Source organism: Lolium rigidum, chromosome 1 (genome assembly GCF_022539505.1).
Source record: "Lolium rigidum isolate FL_2022 chromosome 1, APGP_CSIRO_Lrig_0.1, whole genome shotgun sequence".
In the NCBI taxonomy this organism is placed as follows: Eukaryota; Viridiplantae; Streptophyta; class Magnoliopsida; order Poales; family Poaceae; genus Lolium; species Lolium rigidum.
This window is the reverse complement of record NC_061508.1, coordinates 23338919-23357147: the sequence shown is the minus strand read 5'-3', so window position 1 is coordinate 23357147 and position 18229 is coordinate 23338919. Positions and strand designations below refer to the sequence as shown.

General features: G+C 49.3%; 1 protein-coding gene across 1 annotated transcript; it reads left to right on the top strand.

Annotated features, from left to right (window-relative positions):
• The first annotated feature begins 12849 nt into the window (after positions 1-12849).
• LOC124685067 (protein SEEDLING PLASTID DEVELOPMENT 1-like) lies at positions 12850-17174 on the top strand. Its single transcript, XM_047219358.1, has 9 exons — positions 12850-13283; positions 13372-13586; positions 13718-13868; positions 14099-14290; positions 15148-15310; positions 15425-15663; positions 16124-16300; positions 16387-16509; positions 16581-17174. Exons 1-9 carry the CDS (start codon positions 12882-12884, stop codon positions 16878-16880), a joined length of 1962 nt encoding a protein of 653 aa, XP_047075314.1. The 5' UTR covers positions 12850-12881; the 3' UTR covers positions 16881-17174.
• The last annotated feature ends 1055 nt before the right edge of the window (positions 17175-18229 follow it).

Here is an 18229-nt window from a genome sequence, read left to right as displayed (position 1 = left end):
CTTCCTACCTCACTGCTTGATGAGGTTTCCTTCCCCTTCCTCCTACCCTTCCGTGCCGCGGCCTTGGCCCTATCGCGGCCCGGTGGACGCTCTTCCTCCGTGTCGCCTGTCGCCTCGCTAGAGCTGTACTCACCAGAAGTTCCTAGACGGCTTCTCTTGGAAGTGGAGTCGGTTCCACTACCGAGGACCATGTTGTCCTTTCCACTTCGCTTCATTTTTTACGACATCCCACCGGTGGTGCCGTCCGAACGGCTGAGTCACTCTTTTGTCATTGGCGTACCTCGCCATTGCCGCCTTCATGACCATCTCATCGTCTCGCTCCACTCGACGTATCGCCGATTCTTGGATGTAAAATGCATTGAACAGGGACACCTCCTTGTTGTAGGAGTTCGAATGATCCTTCGAGCCGCTCGAGGTCCGATGACGGGCGAGATCCGCGGTACAGTTGAAGGTTGCAGCTATAGAACCCCAAAAACTAGTGCCGGACTTGCAATTACCGGCAACAGAGTCTTTGGAGTTAAAAAGCCAAGCATTAACCTACCCCGAAATAGATATTGTTAGTGAAAAATCCAAGCAAGAACCAACCCCGAAATAAATATTTGATGGGTAAGTACAGTACCAGTTTTTCCTCTTCCTCTTTTGTCCAGTCAAGCCTCTTTGGACGCGGTTGTCGCGGTGCTATGAATGTTTCCGCGGCATCGGACTCCAAGCTTGGAGCACTAGCTTCAGGAGGTGGTGGGGGGTACGGACCATATGGCGCGTATGGATACGAATGAGGTGGTGGAGGGTATGAACCATATGACGGGTAGGGAGGTACAGTGCCACTCCCGCTACCTGTAGGTGGTTGGGGGTATGGATATGGAGGCGGAGGGTATGAACCATATGGCGCCGGAGGTGGAGCGTATGGCCCATATGGCCCCGGAGGTGGTGTGCCGGAGGGGTATAAAACTCGGGGATGCGGCGAAGAACCGACATTGGTGCCACGATGTGTCGGAGAGAGATCATCTAGGCCTATTGGTGACCTGTCGGACCCTATCAGATCTGTGAATGTGGTCAAATCTGGTGGAGTCCAACCGGCCATGGTGGAGAAGGTTTGAGAGAGTGAAGGAGATGAAATGGGTGTGGAGTGAGTGAAACCATATGGGGGTATTTATAGGGGGTTGGTCTGAATTTTAGGGTTTTTTGACATTTTTTCAGATTTTTTGAAGTGCCAACGGCTACCCCAACGGCTAGCTGAGGTGGACGAATCAGATCGCGCCACCTCAGCTAGCCGTTACCCACTCCCGCCCCACTCTCGCCCGCTCTCGCCCGCCTCTCGCCCCGCTCTCGCCCGCCTAACGCCCCGCTCTCACCCGCCCCTCTCTCGCCCCGCCCCGCCTATCGCCCCGCTATCGCCTCGCTGTCGCCCCCAACGCGGGCGGTAGCCGGGCGGCAGCGGGCGGTACCGCCCGGCGCCAGCCGCGGCGCCCCGCGCTCCCGTCCCGCCCCTCTCTCGCCCCTCTCTCGCCCGGCGGCGGGCGATAGCGCCCCGGCTATAGCCCGCGTTGGCACCAGCCTTAGAGCAACTCCAATAGTATAGCCGGTTGTTGGCTATAAGCACTATGCCATGTCATATATAGGCAACATGTAGCCAACAAGTACAATAGTTGGCTATAATAATGTACTACTTTTTCAATGGATGACCCACCTTTCATTCACACACCTTACCTAGGAGCACGTGCTAGAGCTAGCTCTTGCATAAGAGCAAGTACAATAAGTCCTAGTCAGCTGGCTATAAGGATTAAAATAGTATATTGTTGCTTAGTTGGAGGAGAGAGAGGAGGAGAGAGAAGGAGAGTGGGCTCTTATGCAAGAGCCAGCTCTAGCACGTGCTCCTAGGCACTTTGTGAGAGTGAAAAGTGGGTCATACATTGATAAAGTACTGCATTTTTATAGCTCACTATTGTATATGTTGGCTCTAAGTTGGCTATAGATGACATGGCACTTGACTTATAGCCAACAGCTAGCTACACTATTGGAATTGCTCTAAGAGCCCACTCACATTCTCTCTCCTCTTCTCTCTCCTCCAACTAGACACAAATATATTATTTTAACCCTTGTAGCCAGCTGACTAGACCTTATTGTACTTGCTCTTATGCAAGAGCCAGCTCTAGCACGTGCTCCTAGACACTTTGTGAGAGTGAAAGGTGGGCCATACATTGATAAAGTACTACATTTTTATAGCTTACTATTGTATATGTTGCTCTAAGTTAGCTATAGATGACATGGCACTTGGCTTATAGCCAGCAGCTGGCTACACTATTGGAATTGCTCTAACATCACACTTTTTAAGATAGAATGAGCCTACAAGTTAATTAATATACTCATGCATGATTCACCATCTAAGTTACTATGCATTATGAAGGTAGTAACATAGAGTAGTGTCACTATATGTTACTCCCACTATGACTAGTCTAATGTCTAAAACTAGTCTAGAGATCAAAAAAAAAAATTGAACCCAGGAAGGGGTCTACGACCCCAGTGGAGCATTTTCGTTAAAGCACATGTGACATGTACAAATTACAGTGAGGTCCCTTTTCATTAGTTGCCCTAATGAACAATTTTTTTGAAGATGAGCCCTCACACTTTACAGAAAGCACCCTGAAAGAAAAGGTGAAAAAGCAATCAAGTCCTTCAGTGCCTCTGCCACCCAACGCCGGCGAGCTCGAGGCGTCTCCGTCGAGCCCAGAGAGCAAGATGCTCGAAAGCTCTACTCCAGCGTAAAGATCCGTCTGCTGGCAACCGGTGGAAGTCCACGGACGCACCACTTGTCCCTCCATCGACGTCGAGCCCCAGCAGAAGAACCAAAGAGCCTCCGGACCACACATGATCGCCACGAACTTGTTCGCCATGTGATTCGCGCAAGGAAGAGCAGCAGCTCCAGGATGCCCCTCCATGGAAACATCAACAACAGCTTCATCCTGCAGCCTCTCTTCTAGGCCACCACCACGGTGGCTTGGAGGAGAGAGGAACATGGCAAGACCGCCCAGATCCAAGGAGAGGCCGACAAGCTTTATTATCGGTGTCGCTGCAGCACCGTCGTCACCCGCCTCCATCCCTGGCCACCAGAGCACCGCGAGCAGCAGCATCGCCATAACAGACTGCAGAGAGCAGCTCGAGCTCCTCTTCTTCCACACCCCAGATGGCATACCGCCAAGATCCACAAGGGTGAAGCTAAAACACGGAAGAAACCTAACACTAGACCCAACCTATCTAATCTGGCGCGTCTCCACAACCTACTCCGGCCGGCTATTCCGGCGGAGCGGCCTTGGATTGGCCCGGTCAAAGGTGGGAGGAGACCAGGAATTGTTGGAGCGTGAGAAGGAAGGGGTGAAATGAGCGTCTCTAGAGATCAAAGATGCACATAGCTAAAAACGAAAAAAGAAGAGAAAGAGAAAAAAGTGATCCGTCGCAACGATGAACAACTGCTGCAATTCCCCTATCACCTGACTCGCAGTCATCATGTGCATGGGTTTAATGTGGACGCCGCCACACAATCAGTTCACATGCACATAACAAGAATGAATATTCATTTTCTACTCATCCTTTGCGAGATAACTGCTGGCAGTAAACGATCTCCACTCAATACGAGCATGTGAGATACCTTGAGAGCCGAGTTGATCTTCAAACACGACCATCTTGATAGTTGCCACATCAACACCTTGTTAATCGAGGCCATGGAGGTGCCAATGTCAACGTATCCAAGGCGTCAACCTTATCCGGTTCGCATTCCCCAATCACCAAAGCACGCAGCCTTCTAATGTGTCAGCAATGCATCCTCAACAAAGAAGCGCGTCATGGTGGATCAAGAGGACGGGGCAGTGTCCTTTGGGACATAGGACACCCATAACCTTGACGTTGGAAATGCGACAGATGAACCTGAATGGGTGCGTAAGTGGAAATCCTCAAACGAAGTTTTCTCTCCTCGAACAAATTATCACCTTGTGCAGCCCGACGAACTAGCTAGCCGACCTAGCATGCCACATCTCATCTTGCTAGGACTAAGAGGCCAGCATCACACACAATGAGCACCATGCAGAAGCATGGGACGTGCAACACATATGTGCATCTCTAGCACCGCGCACACAACGTCGGAGCCAATCTGCCAAGACCATGGGGTGCCGGCACATCTAGGGCTTGAGATAGGGATGAGCTATGGATCAAAGGGGATGGTAAGGAATGGGCAGGAGTGGCCTCCTCCGGCGGCGACCTAGGAACATGTGGTAGGGGAGGTGTAGGCTGTGGCGTTGGAGGCCTCCAGAGTCACACAAATAGCGACCCATGAGGCCGTTGAAGTTTAAGACTGTATTACAAGAGAGACTACTCTCTTTGTTGCAGAGTAGGTTTGTCTTCAATCAAATTTGAGTTTAACTAAATATGATCAGATTCATAGAAAACTCTGTCAATACGACAAGCATAATGCAAATACATCACATGGTGAATTCAATAAAACTAAATTGGTGCACATGTGTTGATATATTTCTACATAAACTTGATCAGACTTAAGATAGTTTGACCTACAATATAAAACTATAACTTGGTTACCAAAAGAGAAGCATATAGCAGAAATTTGCAACCCCAAATGATTCCTCGCCGGTCTTGCACATCCAAAAACCTTCTTCGATTATTGGGGCATTCGAAGATGACTTATTTCAAGGGGGTTTTCCCAATAGTCACATATTTCATCACAGTGCCTCTCAATGTCATAGAAATCAAGGTCATGGAATGTGTCGGGAATCTAAAAGAACACCAAAAGCTAGTAATGGTTGAAAGGCACGACCACAAATTTAGTTCGAATCAGCGTATTCCCTTAACCAGAAACCTAACCCTCCTAGCCCTAGCCATAGCCCAATCATAGAGGGGGAAAGATAACTCACAAGACGGTTCACGAAGGTCTCCCTATAGGAGATGAGGTCCTCATTGTTGGTCTCTCCGTCGTTCCAAGACGGTATGGCATGGCATCACGATGACGGGCCGACAGAAAGTGGGAGTGAGACAAAGATAGCGAACAAAAGAGACTAGCCACGAGGAAGAGACTGTTGTTGCCTTTGAATTGGGCCACACATGTGTCGTTAATATGGACACCCGTTTGTGATTGTTACTAACACCATGAACCACCGGTCAGAAATCACTTAGGGCATGAACAATATTGTACATTCAGCCATCTGTATCGTGATCCACGTAGAAATATTTTTAATGTGTAAGAAAGAGAAAAAAAAAACAAAAGAGCCCGTCTTTAGATTTAAACGATGGTCTGATCCTGTGAAAATCGTTGGATACCGACAACCCCTTTCCCAATGTATCCACACCTTAGCGTGTCGTAGGCTCATGGACCCCCTATTTTTAGGCAAAGGCAGGTTTGTGATTTGATCAAGTTTCTTCCCACTGTAACTACCTCCTGGCTGTATAGACATCATATATAGACACTGCATTGTATGAACCGTCATTAGCACTATCTCTGGATGACATGGAGAAGTATCGCCGATCGTAGGTGTGTTATCACCAGAATTTGACCGAGTTAGAGGTGGGCCGCGATCAAGATGGACGTGAAGATTGTACATGGAAGAAATACGTGAATCGGCCTTTTTACCAAGTTGGGCTAAACTGCCCATGTATCTGTAACATATTAGATCGCATCTTAGTTTAGAAGTTAGAGTTTTACCCGTGCACGGTTTGGTGCACGCCCACATTAGAAAGTCCCCCGGACTATAAATATGTATCTAGGGTTTATGAAATAAACAACAACCAACGTTCAACACAAACCAATCTCGGCGCATCGCCAACTCCTTCGTCTCGAGGGTTCCTCCGGTAAGCACCATGCTGCCTAGATCGCATCTCGCGATCTAGGCAGCACGAGCCTGCCTAGTTGTTCATGCGTTGCTCGTGCTGAAGCCTTTTTGATGGCGAGCAACGTAGTTATCATAGATGCGTTAGGGTTAGCATTGTTCCTAGTATCATATGCTGTCGTAGTGCAACCCTTGCGCATCTAGCCGTCCTTGTACCTCATCATGGGTGCAGGGGCGGCACCCCGCTTGATCGTTATTTAGTAGATCTGATCCGTTACGGTTGCTCCTTGATTCATCAAGGATTAGTTTAATATCTGCAATAGTTAGGCCTTACAAAGGGTTGGAGGATCCAGCGGCATGTAGGGTGTAGTTTGCTGCCCCTAGACAGGATGTTCCGAGGATCAACCTCGTGTTGGTTTTTAGACCTTGTCTAGGGCTGGCTTACGATCACCGTGCGTGAGCGCGAGGCCCAATCGTGAGTAGGATGATCCGATTATGCGGTGAGAACCCCAAATCGTCGTGGATCTCATATGCTTCATCTTGATCAAGCAGGACCACCATATATTCGGCCACCTTGGACGAATCATGGGTGGATCGGCTCCATGAGCCGATTCACAGGATAACCTGAGAGCCGATCGAGGCTCGTATTTAATGTGTATGTGTGTGCCCTGCAGGAAACTAAGCGAGGCATCATCCACACCTTCCTGACCAGGTATAGGTCAGGTGGCACGCCCTTGCAATTTGCATCGGCGCGCGACCAGGAGGCTTTGCGGGCCGTCGCTCTGAGGGACTGGGGCCAGCCGCAGCCCTAGTTGTTCCCGGCTCTACGGTGTTGACCAGTCACCGCCCGCCGGTGGGTTTCTGACGTCAACACATTCTGGCACGCCCGGTGGGACAATCCTCGACATCAACCACATCGCCGTCTACATCCGAGATGGCGGAAGAAACTCCGGTCACCTACGAGGAGCTCAGTGGCGAGCTCAAGAAGAAGTATGACGAGGTCAAAGCCTTCCTCGAAGCCGACCTCATCGGCTCTTTTCACAGGACCCGTTCCCATGGCATCAGATGGAAGGGGTTCTCACCTGAAGGCGCGCTTGATGGAGTGGACCTATCCACCCCATCGAAGAACGCACCAGGTCGCCGCGTCGAGAGATCAACTTCATGGTGGCTCATTCGCCGCACCGCCATTCCGAGAGCCCGGTGAATACGTTGGAGCGCGTCGCTCCGCGCGTGATCCAGGAGATCATGAGCCATCGGTACTCTCCGTCGGGACCAGCCCTAGGGACTCACTCAAGGAGCGGTGCCACTCCAGCCCCGTCCACCGCTGCCGTTCGCATTGGCAGCACCCGAAGCGCCGAACTCATCGGCCTACGTCGTCTACAAGATTGGTGGTGACCCCAGTGACTACCAATTCCTACATGACGCGCCCAAGGAGATCCCGCACGGATACGCATGCGCATATGTGCCAGACTGCAACACCTGGGCGCCCTCGAACCAGGTTGCGACAGCGGGGACTTCTGGAACAACTGGAGGAACGTCGGAGGCAGACCCCGAGAAGCAGACGTGGCTAGCTAAATACGCCACCCCGACAAAGCTCCAGAGCCCAGCTCCTGCCAGCTTGGCTCGGAACCGGAAAAGCAAGCATGGCTGGTTAAGTACACCACCCCGGCGAACCTTCAAGGTTCAAGCACCTTCAGCCATCACCGCGGATCAGATTTGTACGATTCTGAAAGATCAGTTCGGCATGATGCCGAAGAGGAAGACGATCGGCTATACCAAGCCGTACCCCAACGAGTACGAATTGATCCCGCTACCACCCAAATATCGGCTCCCGGACTTCACAAAGTTTAGCGGATCGGATGGTTCCAACTCCATCGAACATGTGAGCCGATATTTGGCACAGCTGGGCATGATCTCAGCGTCAGACGAGCTGCGTGTGAGGTACTTCTCACAGTCCCTCACAGGATCGGCTTTCGGTTGGTACACATCGCTACCACCGAACTCGATTCAGACTTGGAAGCAGTTGGAAGAACGGTTCCATGAGCAATATCACTCAGAGGCTTCCGAGGCCGGCATTGCCGATTTGGCACAAGTACGACGAAGCGCGGGGAAACAGAGTGGCGGAATACATCCAGCGCTTCAGGACCGTTAGGAACCGATGCTATTCGGTTCACGTGAGCGAAAAAGAAGCGACCGAGTTGGCGGTGGTGGGTCTATCATCATCGATCAAGGACGTGGCCTCCCAAGCGGACTACCCTTCATTAGCACACATGGTACGAAGCCGTCGGCCGTATGAACAGCGCCACCCGCATGTCTACCGAGACAAATTCAAGCGCGTGGTTACCATGGTTGACACATGCGAAGATGAAGGTGCTACGGGAGAACAAGAGGTCGCGGTGGCTGAGTGGACTCGAGCCGCGAGCCCAAGCAACCTGCAAATGGGTGAAACCACCAGGGCCTCCAAGAGGGTTCGACTTCGACGTGACGAAAACCGAGCAGATTTTCGATCTTTTACTCACGGAGAAGCACATAAAGATACCCGAAGGCCACAAGATCCCTACAGTGCAAGAGCTGAACGGAAGGCCATACTGCAAGTGGCATAACACGTTCACCCACACCACTAACGACTGCAGGGTGTGGCGTCAGCAGATCCAAATGGCGATAGAAAATGGGCGACTAATTTTTAACCAATACGCCATGAAGGTCGACACACACCCCTTTCCCGCCGTCAACATGGTGGAGTTTACTCACCTCGGAGGGTGCCAGCCAGATTTCTCAGCCAGCATCAACATGGTAGAGCTTGGACACCACTCTGAGAAGGGCGGGGATGAAGACTGCTGCTCTCATAGCAAAGACACAGAGGAGGCCGCTCCATGCGATCGGCTCCGTCAAGACGGCAAGCGCTACGTCACAGAGGGAGAAGTGAAGAACATAAGATATCAACGACCCCTCTCTGATCACCTCCTCAACAAGTATGTGAGTCGGTATGGCCAACACCGGCGACACGGCGACGATGATGAAAGAGATCGTCTAGCCGTAAACGACGAAGGCATCGTCGGCATAATCACGATGAGGAGCGACGACAGCCGCCACGCAAGGGAGCAAGATGACACGGGCAGACATTGGGACCGCCCTTCTTCGTACACTCGCTGGGATTCGGGAATGAGCCGATTACCAACAATCGGCAACTGCCCAGAATGCAACCAGACAAGGAAGGAGGCAGCCAACGTGTCTGTGTTCGAGCGCTTAGGGCCTCTCCCACCACAAAACAGACGTGCTGAGACCCCTCTGTTGGAAGATCTCGAGGATTCGGAAGACGAGGGGGAAGACGAAGAAGACAGGTGCCACCGTCCAAGATGGTGCCCCGATGGTCTCGGCCATTCACAAAAGCGCAGGGTTCAGCGATTACGCGGTCCGGAGGAAGCCGAAAGGTTATACTTGCATACGCCGAGGAAGGCACGACCTGATTTGGTCGCGAAAGTCCGCAGGACCCCGGATGAAGAGGGACTGCCGCAATGAAAAGAGTGGCGCCCCAAGCAAAGGAAAGCCGATGATGAAACATCGGCTGGCACCAACATGGTGTTCGTTCGTCCGGCGAAGTGTAGAGCTCCACGATTACACGGTGCGCCCGAGGTAGACAACAGCAAATGCACCAACGTGATAAAATCGGAGATTGGGCTGGTTTTGTCCACCGACATGGACGAGTAGCAAGGCTACATCAATAAGCAAAGGTGGTGAGGCTGATCCTTGCGATCGGCCCTCCAAAGATTTATGAAGGGACATTACAAGACCTTCACCGACCAAGCAACGTGGAGGCCGATTCCAGCAATCGGTCAAAATTATCCTCACCATCTGTTTTGCCTGAGATCAACGTTTGGCCCAACAGGGGCTACCTGGAGAGCCGATACCATCAATTTTCTTGACAGAATCGGCTCGAGGGGGCACCTAGATGGATAAAACATGAGGATACGAGATAAAACTATCTAGTATGGGGGCCGATGCACAAATCGGCCTAAAAATTTTGAAAATTTTCACAGCCGATGCAAGGGCATCGACTTTAGAATTGAGAAGTAGCCGATGCGCAGCCATCGACTCTAGTGGAATTATGCGATAATTATCGAGTCTCCACCAAATTCAGGCCAGCGCGGGTGCCTTCTGTTTCTTCAGCTGCTTCCAATCTTTGGGGCTAGTTCAGCTGGTTATCAGTTGTCTGAGGAAGAAAGGGGATCGGCTTTGGTACATTCTCTCTGCCATTCTCACCTCGAGTAAGGCTCGGGGGGCAGCAGGCTTGGTGGATACTCTCTTTCACTCTGTTTAAAGAGCCGATTGGAATACCATCGGCTGATCCTTCATTGCAACTTTCTTCACAAATGATGAGTACTGAAGAGGATTATCGGGTTTGGTTGGAAAAGTTCAAAGGTTTTCCTGAGGATCCTACATTTTCTGACCAGATTTAGAAAATCATCAGTTGAAGAAGGGAAGGGCGAATTTCAAAGGACCGATGCGGTGCTATCGGCTCATTACGCATTGGCAAAGGGGACGAATCGGCAAGTTCAGTAGAAGAGGGAGTCGGCTCAATTAGACTTGGAAGAAATCGGCAGAATCAAATTGGGGAAAAGTTCTTCACTAATAGGCGAGATTTCTTACATAAAGGGCTAATTGTTCTCAAAAGGAAGTACTAGGGGGTACATTGCCCCATCTACTACTGCTGACCCTATTCTAGAGGTCCTATCTACGGATCATCACTGCCCTCGTCGTCGCCTTCGTCGCTGCCATTGGCGCTGCTCCCGGCAGGCTCGTCGTCGCTCCAATGGCCGCCGACCGGGCCCTCGTTGTCTTCATCTTCGTCGTCAGCGTCATCCTCGTCGCTGTCGAAGTCGCTGAGGTTGCCCGGCCAAGGGCAGAACCGCTTGGCCGGCGGCTCGTCGGAGGAGCTGTCGTCGTCCTCCTCCTCTTCCTCCTCCTTCACCCCCTCGGAGGAGGTGAAGTCACCCCAGGAGAAGCGATCGTCATCGCTCTCCTCCTCCGATTCCCCGTTGGCGAGGAAGCGGAGGTCACTCTCCCCGTCCGTCGAGGACTGGTCGTCCTCGGACCAGATGGAGAAGTCATGGTCTGACTCCTCCCCGGCCGCGATGGCGCGGCGGATGTTGGCCGCGTGGACCTCCGCCGGGTTGTGCTCCGGCGTCGGCTCGCGAGACGAAGAGGACTGGGTGGAGAGATCCGATGAGGCAGAGGAGGAAGAAGACATGGTGGCACAGGAGGGTTTTTGGGTGCTAATGCGAAGGAGATGCAGAGGAGAACTGTTTGTGGCGGTTAAATAAAAGGGGGCCTGGTAGAAATTCAATACCACAGCAGTTTCCGAGGACGCGGTGCTAGAACCGTCAAGTCGCGCAGAGAAGGCGAGGAGGCAAGACGTCATCATGACGTATAATGCGACAGTTCTGCTCTGCCATGACATGACCCGACGGAAAAAGCATAATGATTTTGGAAATGTCACTTCCAAAACCAGGGGGGCATGTGTTATCACCAGAATTTGACCGAGTTAGAGGTGGGCCGCGATCAAGATGGACGTGAAGATTGTACATGGAAGAAATACGTGAATCGGCCTTTTTTACCAAGTTGGGCTAAACCGCCCATGTATCCGTAACATATTAGATCGCATCTTAGTTTAGAAGTTAGAGTTTTACCCGTGCACGGTTTGGTGCACGCCCACATTAGAAAGTCCCCCGGACTATAAATATGTATCTAGGGTTTATGAAATAAACAACAACCAACGTTCAACACAAACCAATCTCGGCGCATCGCCAACTCCTTCGTCTCGAGGGTTCCTCCGGTAGCACCATGCTGCCTAGATCGCATCTCGCGATCTAGGCGACACGAGCCTGCCTAGTTGTTCATGCGTTGCTCGTGCTGAAGCCTTTTTGATGGCGAGCAACGTAGTTATCATAGATGCGTTAGGGTTAGCATTGTTCCTAGTATCATATGCTGTCGTAGTGCAACCCTTGCGCATCTAGCCGTCCTTGTACCTCATCATGGGTGCAGTGGCGGCACCCCGCTTGATCGTTATTTAGTAGATCTGATCCGTTACGGTTGCTCCTTGATTCATCAAGGATTAGTTTAATATCTGCAATAGTTAGGCCTTACAAAGGGTTGGAGGATCCAGCGGCATGTAGGGTGTAGTTTGCTGCCCCTAGACAGGATGTTCCGAGGATCAACCTCGTGTTGGTTTTTAGGCCTTGTCTAGGGCTGGCTTACGATCACCGTGCGTGAGCGCGAGGCCCAATCGTGAGTAGGATGATCCGATTATGCGGTGAGAACCCCAAATCGTCGTGGATCTCATATGCTTCATCTTGATCAAGCAGGACCACCATATATTCGGCCACCTTGGACGAATCATGGGTGGATCGGCTCCATGAGCCGATTCACAGGATAACCTGAGAGCCGATCGAGGCTCGTATTTAATGTGTATGTGTGTGCCCTGCAGGAAACTAAGCGAGGCATCATCCACACCTTCTTGACCAGGTATAGGTCAGGTGGCACGCCCTTGCAATTTGCATCGGCGCGCGACCAGGAGGCTTTGCGGGCCGTCGCTCTGAGGGACTGGGGCCAGCCGCAGCCCTAGTTGTTCCCGGCTCTACGGTGTTGACCAGTCACTGCCCGCCGGTGGGTTTCTGACGTCAACAAGGTGTCTGGACTATTGTACATGCTCGCCAACCGGTATTTTTGTTACACTATTACTAAACAAAGAAAATCTAGATTATAGTGGTAGATTTTTTAAACCCTAGCCCGGTCGGCCTTTTGCATTTGTCTACCGAAGAATCAGACTACACCTATTATAAGTTTTTCTTAAATTTGATCTAAAAAAGTAGTATACTAATAAAATTGTGAAGATATTTGATTAATGACAGCCTTGTAATCCTAACCGTCCAATCACTCAATCCAGCGGCTGTCGAATCCGATGGTCCAATGAAGCGTGACGGTTACACAGTAACGACACGACGCTGGCGCTCACCCATCCGAAACTCTTTCCCTCCACTCGTGCTCGCGGCCGCCGCCATGCCGCCGCCGCCGCCGGCGGTCCACCTCCGCCTCCGGCTGTCCCTGCTCGCGCTCCACCCTTCCCATCTCCCTTCCCCTCGCCGATTCTCCTCTACGACATCCGGCCCGGCCACCGTTCGCCCTCTCTCCCTCCGCCGCGGCAGCCGATGCCGCATCCCGCTGCGCGCCACGCAGGGCGAGGCCGCCGTACCGGAGGGTTTCGAAGATGAGCTGGGAAGGCTCCTGGAGCTGCTCCCGGGGGAGCTTCGGCGGCGGGTGGAGGACCACCCGGAGCTCCCCGCGCTGGTGGAGGTGGTCATGGACCTTGGCCGCCCTCCGCTCGCCCGCTTCCCCTCCGGCGACTTCCTCCTCTCCGACCGCCCCATCTCCTTTGAAGACCTCGAGCAAGCCACCGCGAAGGTAGGTATCTATGTGTACAACGTGATACACTGCTGCAGTTGCATTGTGAGACGAGCCCAATTTAGCTTATCTAATCTGCTTTTGGTAGGTTGGGGACTTTGGAGGGGACAATCGTGCTGGAATTAGCCGGACGCTGCACCGGATCAGCGCGATCAGGAACAGGAAGGGAGACATTGTGGGGCTGACTTGCCGCGTCGGGAGGGCTGTGGCAGGAAGTGCTAATTTGCTTCAGGATTTGGTGAAGGATGGGGGCTCGTTGCTGCTCATCGGCCCACCAGGGGTGGGGAAGACAACCGTCATAAGGTAGCCTTGGATAAATGAACCTCTATACTCTGTCCTAGACTATTTGTGGTGGATACGTGTGTAGTGTAACAACTATAATCAGGAGAGTTTATGTGTCAATTTTAGCATCAACTTATTGCTTCATCTTGCAGAGAAATTGCCCGTATGCTAGCAGATGACTATGAGAAGCGGGTGATGATTGTTGATACATCTAACGAGATAGGTGGAGATGGTGATATTCCTCACCCAGGAATTGGTAACGCCCGTAGGTTGCAAGTGCCTAACCAAGAAATGCAACATAAGGTCTGTTCTCTTCAGTATACCCTATTGCTGTGTGAAGTTTGCGCAAATGTTTATGTTTGTATTTTACTACTCAGAAGCCTAATACCAGGGATTGCCATGCATACTGTAAACAGTTGTTCTTACCAAGTGTGTCAGACGATTCTGTACATGTATTTGAACACTTATGGCCTTTATTTTAATAGCACACATCTTACTATGTATGTTAATTCTGTTTCTTTAATTCCAATCAGGTGTTGATAGAAGCTGTGGAAAATCATATGCCTCAGGCAATCGTCATTGATGAAATTGGAACTAAGCTAGAGGCTATGGCTGCTAGCACCATTGCACAGCGGGGCATACAACTTGTCGCCTCCGCCCATGGTATAACAATAGAGAACCTGACCATGAATCCATCACTAGATATGCTTGTGGGAGGGATACAGGTAATCATGTGCTGCAATTAATTCCATATATATGCAAATATGTCTTTCACACTGCAGCATGATGAACTGTACTATGTCATTTGAAGTGGTGCACAGTGATGTAGTTCATCTGAATGACCTTATCACCTAGAACTGGCTCCATCATTTGTCGTTTCCTAGAGATTTCTAGTAAATACACTGCAGCGTGTGCTTTTTCTGTCCATGTAACTAGAAATTTGAACATATTAAATTACATACTAAACTCAGCATGGCAAGATTGTAATATCAATCCAAATATTACTGGTTGCTTGTTGACAATGGTTGTCTGAAGAACTAGCAACTGAGTTTGAAAGTATGGAAGTGGTAACAAAAATCTGAAAACACATGGTTATAGTTGCAAACCTTGGGCTGTACCAATTAGTTGTCAGAGGGTATTATACTATTATCTACTTAAAAGTGTATTCTCACGACAACTAGCAACTTCTCCTTGCACTATTTCCAAGCAGGCTCGGTAGGCTGCAACCTTTCAAATCATAGTTGTCTCGCTAAACTTTGCTGATTTGCTTTCCAATGGAAGACTGTGCAGATTGGAAACGGCCAGTGTTACTGGTTTAATGCTATCCAGTAACTAATTGCTATAACATATGTACTGCTTTATTTGCCGAATGCAATAAGATACTTACCTGTTCTCATTTCTTGCATGTTTGCTAATTTACATCTTTTATTTAGATATAATGCAGGTTATATTAAAATTTAATAACCACGATTACACACATTGTCTACAAGGTTCTTAACACAACTTATTGCTCTACGATTGCTGCAGCTAATTTACATTCTTGTCAATAACTTGAATTATGATGCTCCATTGTTTTTCCTAGAGTGTCACCCTTGGCGATGAAGAAGCAAACAGGAGAAAGGGCCAAAAAACTGTCCTGGAGCGCAAGGGCCCATCAACATTCACATATGCTGTTGAGATTGTGTCCAAAACTGAATTACGTATCCATCTCAGTTTGGAAGCTACAGTAGATGCTCTGCTTGCAGGTTCTCTCTGATTATGCTATTAATCAGCTTCATTATCATGTTGATGCTATGAATTTCTCGTATTAAACATGTAGCTTTGAGAACAATATAATTATACTTGCTTTATTGCTGCAGGCAGACTGCCTAATGTTGAAATTCGTAAGTTGGGTTCAAACATGTCAGTTCAGCAGGAAGTTTCTGTGCAGAAGGAACAATTTCCTCCTGGTGCTTACCAAACTGCATCTCAATTTGTGGTTGATTCTCTAAGTAACGCCAGAACAAGCTTGGACTCTGCATTTCATCTTGATTCTGCAAAAGGACATATGGAGAAGCCTAACGAATCTGAGGCAGGCTTTAACCTATATGCTTATGGGGTAAGAAATTCTTCAATAGTTCGTTTATTTGCTCAAGGTTTCCTTTGGGGTTGCCACTTGCCAGCATGATGCTTTGCATGGTTGCACTATATGTGCTATGGTTATTAATTGTTTTTGGCTGTATAATATCGAACTTGGAATCAAGGCATGGCGTTGTACATACAAATATACCATGAATCACGTCGAGCTTGCTGCTAATTAAGTCTCCATGATACCAAAGAAGTACTTTATACAGTACAAAAGTATGATTCTGTGAATAAAAACAAAATATGGTCTGAATGTCTTTTGCAAAATGTAATTCTGTAACTAGCCGTCTTGTTTTGGGTTCTTTCTCTCATTGGAACAAGGCAGCGTCATAGTTGGTCTTCGCTGAATTTCGTTAGCTGTTAATACCTTGTCTACCAATCTTCGGTAGAAATTTCAGTACTTAGTTTGTAACTTATTGGATAGGCTATTCTAGATATCGGAGGAAACTGCCTTGCAAGCTATCAGACAACTGGAGCTGGAGGACATGATTACTTTAACTTATAATATCAGTGAAGCTGATGCAGTGATTGCCTTACAATCCAAGCTGAAGAAGAATTCCCAGATTCAGGCTGCCGTGAAATCTCAAGACATACCAGTATTCTTTGTTAAGGTATGCACCTGTCATTGTTTTGTTCAGCGCACTTTTATTCTTTGAAGTGGTAAAACAATTCTATATTTACTCACTTTTCTTCATAGACAAATACCCTGGTGCAAATAACCAGGGCACTTCGGGTCCTTGTTGATGATCACATGGACGAGTTGATAGATAATGAGGATAAGGAGGAACCAAGATCATCAGAGGAAACCGATGCTTTGGAGGTATCATTATCACATTCATCTGTCCTGGATACATCCTTCTTGAATATAAAAAATTATTTCTTTGATAACAGGAAGCAAGATTAGCAGTTGAGCAAGTAGTTATTCCGAAAGGGGAGAGCATGCAGCTACTTCCGAGACCATCAACCATCATCTCCTCCCAAGTGAATATTGTTGAAAGCTTCAACCTCAAGTGGGAAGTCATAGGCCAGGAGCCAAACGTTTGCCTGAGAATCCTTCCACAATTTGCGGATAGAGAAAAAGGTACCGCCTCGGAGCAAGGAAGTGCACCTGGGCTCACAGAGTCAGACAACTCCGATGGCACAGACTATACACAGAGCGGTGTCACCAGGCTACCCTTCCTCCCAGAGTAGCGTCGTTTTGAGCCCTTGTGGCAGTAGTGCCTTTACCTAACTGTATATTCCGTTGCTTCCTTTTTACAGTCATTCGCTCTTGTTGATACCCTGGTGATTTTCATCAGAAAGTAATCCTGTTTACAGTGGCTAGCTGAAAGGCAGATGCATAGTTAGTGCTGCTCTACTCATACAGAACAGAATCGGATCCGACTCAGAGTTACCTGACAACATTCGGATCATCTTGCATCTTTCTAGGTTGGTGACATCGTCAGTGGCATGAATCTTTCCAACTATGCCTTAGAATCATTTCAACTAAACTTGCAAAGGTGAGGGCATCATACATTTTTAAAATCATTGTTGCAATTATGCCCTGGGGACCATCACTATGTAAAACCTCATAGTATTTCATTGGTCACATGGTACCATGCATGTCCAAAATGGGGTCTTTTCACATGGCACCATACATCCATATTCAAAATGCTTGCCACCTCACCTCTGTTTACTTGATTACTTGCTCTCGCTAATAGGACGTACACACATACACTCTCTGCCCAGTTCTTGCTGATCCGGATACTAGTGTTACCGTACATGCGTGGATTGCATTAGCTTTTTCAATCAATTTGGAATTTTATTTGCGTTGGCTAATGCATGAAGCTTGATATGGTATTAGAGTCTAGGATCTCGAGTTCGAGTCATGACTTGTGCAATTTGTCCTAAAACTGCCGTTGCCTGCTTTGTGTCCATGTAAAGGCATCTTGGGTCAAACATGAGATTCACGCGCCGTCGCTGAGAGTGCTATAGTGTATATGTGGACTGCACTAGCTATTTTCATTGGTTCGGACTTTTGTTTGCGTAAAGATTGACTACTAGTACTCATGCGCTAATTGTACTTGCAACCCCGCAAACATTTTCTTCATCGCTCAGAATAGCATTTTCTTTCTCCAACAGAACAAAATGCAGCACTCAATCGGTGGCCTGGCTGCACCTTCCATCTTTGGTAATCAAAAGGGTGCACATATATGGTGGAGTAGTACTTCCCCTAGTCGCCGCATCTGGCTTCTCTTGCTGACCAAGAGTCGCATGCCCTATGGGGAAAGCTGCCAATGGCCAGCCAGGTTCGTGCATGCATGGCCATGGCTGATGTGGACTGTGGAGGTCTCCCTAATTTTGCTGGGATTGGAGCCAGAACTACGACTCCCTGCCTCCCGCTCATTGCTCCGTCCTAAGTTTAGAATGGGCCGGCCGGTGGAAACTGACACGGAGCGTCGGAGCGCCCTAGCTGACCTGACCTACGATCTAGCCATCTAGGTGACCTACATATAGCCTCCCTTCTCTCAGAGCAAGTTCAGTCAACTGTTGGTTATGAG

What these genes read in the sequence shown, in the direction of transcription:
- LOC124685067 (XM_047219358.1), top strand. Translation starts at nt 12,882, where the DNA reads ATGCCGCCGCCGCCGCCGGCGGTCCACCTCCGCCTCCGGCTGTCCCTG. An exon ending in TGCTTGTGGGAGGGATACAG is followed by an intron (nt 14,291 to 15,147) that starts GTAATCATGTGC and finishes TGTTTTTCCTAG; the next exon opens with AGTGTCACCCTTGGCGATGA. An exon ending in AGGAAACCGATGCTTTGGAG is followed by an intron (nt 16,510 to 16,580) that starts GTATCATTATCA and finishes CTTTGATAACAG; the next exon opens with GAAGCAAGATTAGCAGTTGA.